At 43.8% G+C, this 8,339-nt stretch overlaps 1 protein-coding gene across 3 annotated transcripts in view; it reads left to right on the top strand.

Annotated features, from left to right (window-relative positions):
* Positions 1-1,677: 1,677 nt before the first annotated feature.
* GRAMD3 (GRAM domain containing 3) overlaps positions 1,678-8,339 on the top strand; it is a 98,318-nt gene continuing 91,656 nt past the window's right edge. For 2 of the 3 annotated variants that reach the window (XM_015564375.1, XM_015564376.1), the window contains exon 1: positions 1,678-1,936. In XM_015564375.1, coding sequence (XP_015419861.1) covers positions 1,815-1,936 — 122 coding nt within the window. In that variant the 5' untranslated portion in view covers positions 1,678-1,814. The remainder of the gene's footprint in view (positions 1,937-8,339) is intronic. The other variant, XM_006764380.2, reaches the window with a different exon arrangement.

Here is an 8,339-nt window from a genome sequence, read left to right as displayed (position 1 = left end):
TTATTTAATGTTTTTCCAATATAACCACAACATAGAAGTAAGGGGGGGAGAGAAATACAGATATTGCACCATCAAGGAAGGATGAGGAGAGAAGCAGGGTGCAGGACACCATCAGAATTGTAGCAAGGCAGCACTGGGATGCAGATGTTCCCCAGCACTAACGGGGTTCCTCGGATACAGAGCATTCAGCGTAAAACCAGGAAAACCCCAGACACACAGGGAAAAGTTGGTCATTCTATTAGACACCAGTGAAATCTCACCGAAAGACACTTTGTCTAATTTCAAAAGTGTGGTTAGAGTCCACTGCTCACAGAGCAGCACAAACCTGTCCCTACCCAGTTATCAGCTGGTAGAGCAAAGTGCTCAAGAGGGCAAGGCTAAAGGTCTGATATTCCAGGAAAACTTTGCTCCCTTCCACAATCAGAATCTGTGTACCTCGCTTAAGGCAGTCCTTCTCCAGTGCCATTGACTAATCGCCAGGGAAACGAGAGAGCACAGCTACTTGGACCGAATCTTTCACTGCTGCTAGGAACTGGGTGGAGAGACGCTGGTGTTTTCCCTGTGAGTGAATATTAAGTGATTGAAGAACATCACAGAAAGTAAATCTTTTTCTGAACTCCCTGCTTAAACGGGTTCTAAATAGCAGCAACAATACTACAAGGGTGGGCAAAGTAGATGTACAGTGGTGAGTACACAAAACACAGAGTTCATTCTTTATTGATTTTGTATTGATTTTTTAGAGAGGAAGAGAGAGGGTGAGAAAGAAACATCAATGATGAGACAAAATCATTGATCGACTGCCTCCTGCATGCCCCCAACTGGGGATCAAACCCGCAATCCAGGCATGTGCCCTGACCGGGAATTGAACCCTGATCTCCTGGTTCATAGGTCGATGCTCAACCACTGAGCCATACAGGCTGGGACATTGTTTATTCTTGTATAATTTATTATTATTATTATTATTATTATTATTATTATCATTACACTTTTGCCCACCCCTGTATTTGCAAATTTCCACAACACATTCTCCTATATGATTCCATCCTCTTCCTGATCCTGTGATGTGGGCATGGCAGATGCCAGCTCAGCAGGGCTGGGATCACCCATGGCTACCCAAGCAGCAAGCGCAGCCATGGTGCTGGAGCCTGGCCTCGCAGAGTTCTTGTCTGCCTTAGTTGTTGTGTTGATACAGGTCACAGCCTCCAGCAATGCGGCAAAATACTCAACACTCGAGGTCCCCTGACATGATACAGATTACTTCCCTAAGAGCTCCCAACGCTCCAGGTCCCAGGACCAAGCAGCACAGCCTTAAACCTCCTGCACATCTTGCCAAATGCAACAGGCAGATGGGCTGGTTGCTTCTGTGTGTGCAGAGGCATAAGGGCAACCACATTCTTCACCCCGTTGGGCAAGCCAAGGGAATTAGAAAAAGAACCTCTGCTTTTCATGTCGGGCCCCTGCCGTCCTCTGCACCTCGTTGTTCTAAGCCTTTACGGTTCCATGGACGGTTCTGCCGAAATCCCCAGAGCTGTGCGGTGCTGCGGTTAGTAAACTGAGAGCTGAGTTTCCCAAGCACGTTTATTTCCCTTTAAAGCAACTGCGGGGAGGCTGAAAACGACCATGTCATTCTTGCCTGTTACTCATTAACGAACTTTTTAAAAAAAAGCCTCAGCCAGGGTAGGAGTCAGATGCGGCGCCGCCTGCCCCGCAGGGACCGAGCAGAGGACAGCGCGGGTTTCCACGTCGGGGCGGGGGATTCAGAAATGAGCCTCTGAGCTCGCGCCTGGGCCTGGGGACTGACGGACAAGTGCAGGATGGTGAAGAAGAGGCGGTCCTCCAGCGACACGGAGTTCAGGTTTGACGTGCCCGGCAGCCCCGACAAGGCCTGCGAGGCCCCGCACGGCGCCCCCGACAGCCCCGGCTCCGTGTTCCTCAGGTGGGTACCGCCGGCTGTCCGTCTGTCTGTCTGTCCGGCGGCTGGCTTCTGAAAGTGCTCTTGCCTCATTCTCTGGCGTGGCAGTGTGCTAAGGGGGAAGGGAAGGCAGCCTTGGCCTCGGGGCCTGGGCACTGAAGGGGGACATGGCAAAGGATGTGAGCGCCAGAACAAGCAGACCCTCCCACTGTTGCGGGAAATAACTGTGGCGTCTGCTTTAGGGCTTCTCAGCGCCAGGTAACCGGCCAGCCGTGCCGTTCCTCGGGTCCTGACTCGCTCTCAGGTTCATAGGAAGTGAAGCCGGAACTGAACCAAATACCCTACTTCGGTGTCAGAATTGCCGGCATTATTGTTCAAATAGCAATCATTAGAACATTAAAATAATTGCCCTCTTTTTGGTTTTCTAAATTAAATTTTGAAATAGTACTGCCTATGCTCTGGCTCCACTATTTGCTGTGCGGTGACTTTCAACAGCTTAGACCAGATTCAGGACATAGCCCTTTTAGCTGTACGTATTCATGTCTACAGCAACACCACTCTGATAATGACATACTTCTAATGAAAATTCATTTATTAGCTCTTTATTCAGTTTGTCTCATAATAATTCTCTAGCAACTTATAGAAGGTAGACATCAGGTGCAGGAGGGAACCAATCACAAGGAAGTTTCTCCTCCAACTTTGATGTGAACGGTAACGTACCTGCCCTGCAGACTTCTCCGCTGAAGGCAGAGAGCGGCCTCCACACCTGGAGTTGCCCCTCACAGAGCACCATACCCAGAAAGGAATCATTTCCAATCATTTTAAGTCATTTACACAACAAGGTGCTCAAAATTATAATGTTTAAAATTAAAAAGGAACCAAAGAAATCCCATCTCATTTCATGGCATCCATGTATCTGAATGCAGGTTATGAGTACAAGTTAAATAATTTTTAGAGACCAAGAGTCTGAATTTATGCAAAATGTTGCTTAATGTCTATTTTAAAGTTGGCTTGGTTTTTCCATCCACCACTAAAATGAGTCTACGTAACTTGCATTATGGTTGTTTGAGCAAGAGCATAATTGCTATAATTGAAAATGTAAAAACTCTTGCATTATTTTCATATTTTGCTGAAATTTGAGTATTTCCCAAATCACCTTGTCTGCTTAAGCCATATATTTTGTAGATTGTAATGTAAACTCTTTTTGGAGCTCTATCTCTAACCAGAAAAATATAATTTTAAAAAATGCATAAATTAATTAACTACTTAATTAATTGCACAAAGTATAAATTTTGCCATTCATAATAATTTTCTTTTAAAATTACAGTTGAAATACAATATTATATTCCAGTGTATAACCCAGTGATTAGATATTTATATAGCGTACAAAGTGATCACCCCAATAAATCTAGTAGACATGTCACCATACATAGTTATCACAATATTAATGACTATATTCCATATGCTATACTTTACACCCCTATGACTATTTTGTAACTACCAGTTTGTACTTCTTAGACCCTTCGCCTCTTTCACTCATCCCCCTAATTCCCCTCCCATCTGGCAACCATCGAAATGTTCTCTGTGTCTATGAGTTTCTCTCTGTTTTGTTTGTTCATTTATTTTGTTTTTTAGATTCCATATATAAGTGAAATTATATGGTATTTGTCTTTGTCTGACATTTCACTAAGCATAAATAAATATAACACATGATTTAAATAAGAATAAATAAACAAATAGATTAAAAATAAAATAAAAACCTATATTAACTAAATTCAAGCCTCTTTCAAAAAGAGCCCAGGCCAATTTCACCAACATATTTAAATATTCAACATAAAACCTCTATGCTAATATCTATAAGTGTTTTTTTAATATGTATTAGAAACCAACCTAAACATATTTCCAATTTAAGCAATGGAGGACTTTTAGTCTAGTTAAAAGATCTATTTAATATATGATACATCAAATCTTTGGAAATAATTTGTAAAAGCATTCAGGCGCATGTTGGTTAATTATTTCAGGTCAAACATCAGACCAGGTAAACACTTCCCTTGATCTTCTAAATAAGTATTAAGAATTTATGTGGCAGTTGTGGTATCCCATTATCCTTTCCATGAACAAGAGCTAATAAAATGTCCTCTCAGATGAACAAACTGCATATATAATTTATGCAGTATTTTTATTCAACCATTCAGTTCAACAAAGATCTGTGAATGTTATGCACTAGGCTATGTGGAAGGCACAGAGGATCAAATCATGAACAACTAGACCTAGACTCTGCCCTCATGAAGGTTATTAGTTTAATGTTGAAGACACGCAAAAAAATTAGGAACACATGCAACATATATGAGATTCACATATTCATGTCTATTATTATAGGAAACAAGTACAGGGCTGAGATGGAGAATGGGATGGGAAAACTAATTTAGATGGGGTGTCAAGTAACAGGTCCTTAGGGAAATGATATTTAGGTCAACTTATAGGATGAAAAAAGAGCCAACCATGGAATGATCAGGAAGGAGTATGGTGCCCTGAGGAGGGAAGATCTTATGTCTTGAGGAACCTGGGAGAGTGGCACGCAATGAAATTGGAGAGATAAGCAGAGGTTGAAGGTGTTGAGAGTGTTATTCTCATTGCCACGGAAGCCACTGGAGAGTTCACAATAAGAGAGTGTCATGATGTGGTGTCTCTTTAGAAGGGCATTCTGGCTGCCCTCTGGGTTAGTCCCAGTGTTTTACTCATTCAAGTAATACTACACCTTGCCCAGACCTGTATGTGCCTAGGAGAGGAATTGCTGAGTCATACATTATGGACTTTACTTTTATGTCAAATTGTGTTCCAAAGTTCTGGGCCATTTATGCTACTACCAGCAGTGATTCCCCTGCCTCAACACAATTGTCCCACTTTTTAATTTTTCCACTCTGAAAGGTGTGAAATGGTATATCGATGTGGTTTTAATTGCATTTCCCTTACTAACAGAGGAGGAGCGTCTTTTCAATGTATTTATTGCTCATTTTCATTTCCTCCTTTGTAAAACACCTGCTTATGGACTTATGACCTTTTGGACTCTCTATTTTTAGATAGTTTTTTAAATACTCCAGATATTGATCTTTTGTTAGTTATGTGTGCTGCAAATATTTATTCCAGCATGTGATTTGCCTGTTCGTGTTCTCTGTCATGTCCAGTTCTTATTTCTAACTTATCCATTTATTATTTACTAGAGGCCCAGAGCACAAAAATTTGTGCACTCTGGGGGGCGGGGGTCCTCAGCCCAGTCTGTGCCCTCCTGCAGTCTGGGACCCCTCGGGGGATGACCACCTGCTGGTTTAGGCCCGCTACCTGGGGAACTGGGCCTAAGCTGGCAGTCAGACATCACTCTGGCAGCCAGGGAGCCCTCGGGGGGTGTCCACTTGCCAGGGGGGAGCAGACCTAAGCTGCAGTCTGACATCCTTAGCACTGCTGAAGAGGCAGGAGAGGCTCCCATCACCACCACTGTACTGGCAGCCATCAGGGGTGCCTGGCCAGCCTGGGTGAGGGGCTGATGGCTGTTTGCAGCTGGTCACACCCCTTTCAGGGTGGGGGTCCCCACTAGGGTGCCTGGCCAGCCTGGGTGAAGGGCTGATGGCTGTTTGTAGCTGGTCACACCCCCTTCAGAGTGGGGGTCCCCACTGGGGTGCCTGGCCAGCCTGGGTGAAGGGCTGATGGCTGTCTGCAGGCTAGTCAAGCCCCTCTCCCCCAGTAGGGACCCTCACCCCATGGAGGTTTGGTCAGCCTGGGTGAGGGGCTGATGGCTGTTTTCATGCTGGCCATACCCCCTTTAGGGTGGGGGGGGTCCCCACTGGGGTGCCTGGACAGTCTGGGTGAGGGGCTAAGGGCTGTTTTCAGGCTGGCTGAGCCTCCCGGCAACGGAAGCTCCCAGCCTCTCCTTTTTTTCTTTTCTTTTTATTCTGGGATTTATTTACCTTCTATAATTGAAACTTTGTAACCTTGAGAGGAGCTCAGAGCTGGCCAGAGCGGGTGGGAGGGAAGCTTGGCTTTCTCCATCGCCAGGAGCAACCAAGCCTCCTGCTCGTTCCAGCTCCTTGGCCACGGCCGGCTGAAAGCAGGTATCTGGGGTTTATTTATCTTCTATAATTGAAATTTTGTTGCGTTGAGTGGAGCTCAGAGCCGGCCTCAGCCAGGAAGCTTGGCTTCCTCCATCATTGGGGCAACCAAGCCTCCTGCTTGCTCCAGCTCCGTGGCTGGTGGCCGCCATCTTGGTTGGGTTAATTTGCATATAGTTGCTCTGATTGGCTGGTGGGTGTGGCTTAAGGCATGGTGAAGGTACAGTCAATTTGCATGTTTGTCTTTTATTAGTGTAGATGTTATGACTTGCACTTTCTGTGACTTGTTTAAGGAATCCTTCCCTCCCCTGAGGTCATAAGCATATTCTTGTGTATTTTTTTCTAAAACTATACTTTTACACAAGGATCCTATAAAGGTTTGGGACTTTATTTTTGTTTCTGGTGTGAATTAAGGCATCATTTTCATTTTTATATACATAATAAATTGTCCCACATTACTTATTGAATAGTCTTTCCTTTCCCCATTAATCTGCAATGACAGCTCTGTCATATATCCCTGTCTTCATGACTATCACTTTATAATAAAAGTTTTGTTATCTGATCACTGTCTTCATTACCATCACTTTACAATAAACTAGAGGCCCAGTGCATGAAAATTGTGCACTGAGGGGGGGGGTCCCTCAGCCCAGCCTACACCCTCTTGCAGTCTGACACCCCTCGGGGGACATCCACCTGCCAACTTAGGCCCGATGCCCCCGGGTAACAGGCCCAAGCCAGCATTCAGACATCCCTCTCACAATGTGGGGCTTTAAAAGTCTGGGACCCCTCGCTCCTTACCACCCACTGCAGCCGAGGCAGGAGAGGCTTTTGCCACCGCCTCTGCACTCGCTGCACTCGCCAGCCGTGAGCCCAGCTTCTGGCTAAGCAGTGCTCCCCATGTGGGAGCGCACTGACCACCAGGAGGCAGCTCCTGCGTGAGGCTAGGGAGGGATGCAGCTAGGGAGGAACCGTGGGAGTGGAGGGATTGCGGGAGGGCTCCAGGGCGTGTCAGGCTCATCTTGCTCAGTCCCGATCAGCCAGACCCCAGCAGCAAGCTAACCTACCAGTTAGAGCATCTGCCCCCTGGTGGTCAGTGGATGCCATAGCAACTGGTTGACTGGTCGACTATCTGCCCCCTGGTGGTCAGTGCACGTCATAGTGAGCAGTTGAGTTGCCTTAGCATATCATTAGCATATTACGCTTTGATTGGTTGAATGGCCAACCAGAGGACCGGACACCTAGCATATTAGGTTTTTATTATATAGGAAGTTTTGTTAACTGATAAGACTTCTTACCTACCTCAGAAGTGATTGGCTACTCTTGACCCTTTGCTCTTCCATTTAAATTTTAACCATGACCTCCTGGTTCATAGGTCAATGCTCAACCACTCAATTTAAATTTTAGAATCAGCTTATGGAGTAAGACTTTGCTTTCATTGAAATTGCAGTGAATCTATTGCTCTATTTGAAGAAATTTAATTTTATGGTATTAAATATACCTATTCATGCACATGTTATATCTTCCATTTATTTAGGTCTTCTTTAATGTCCTTCAATAAAGCTTTAGAATATTGTACACAAAGATCTTACACATCACTTATTATATTTATTCCTAAATACTTCACACTTTTGTTGCTATTGAAAATATATTTCAAATTGCATTTTATTTTGTTGCTATTGTACAAAATGTAATTAAATTTCTAAATTGATCTTACATTCAACATCCTGGCTAAGTCTTCTTATTAATTTTCATAATCTAAATTTTCTTTGTAGACAATATTATTTGAAATAATAAAATTTTGTTTTTACTTTTCTGATCTTTACTCCTTCTAAATCTTTTTCATTTCAATATACAAGCAACGAACTCCATTATAATGTTGAGAATTAGTAGTAATTCCAGGCATTCTTGTTTTGTTCTTGATTTTTAAAGGAATGCTTTTAACATTTTAGATTTTATCAGCCTTTCTCAGGTTAAAAAGTTCCCACCCGGCCAATGTGGCTCAGTGGTTGAGCGTCAACCTATGAACCAGAAGGTCACAGTTCAATTCCCTGTCAAGGCACATGCCCAAGTTGTGGGCTCAATCCCCAGTAGCGGGCGTGCAGGAGTCAGCCTGTCGTTAAGTTTCTCTCATCATTGATGTTTCTCTCTCTCTCTTTCCTCTCCCTTCCTCTCTCTGAAAACAATAAAAAAAAATTTTTTTAAAGCATAACTGAATAACCTATGCTTTAATCTTTGACTCACTTTTTAAATGACATTTTAAAACCTCCTGGAAATCTATTTTGGATGAGTTCGAGAGCTACTTAAGGTAATAGATTTTAAAAATC

The sequence above is a fragment of the Myotis davidii genome, unplaced genomic scaffold, assembly GCF_000327345.1.
Source record: "Myotis davidii unplaced genomic scaffold, ASM32734v1 scaffold159, whole genome shotgun sequence".
Lineage (NCBI taxonomy): Eukaryota > Metazoa > Chordata > Mammalia > Chiroptera > Vespertilionidae > Myotis > Myotis davidii.
The sequence above is the reverse complement of the archived record's forward strand: the minus strand, read 5'-3'. Positions and strand labels throughout refer to the sequence as shown.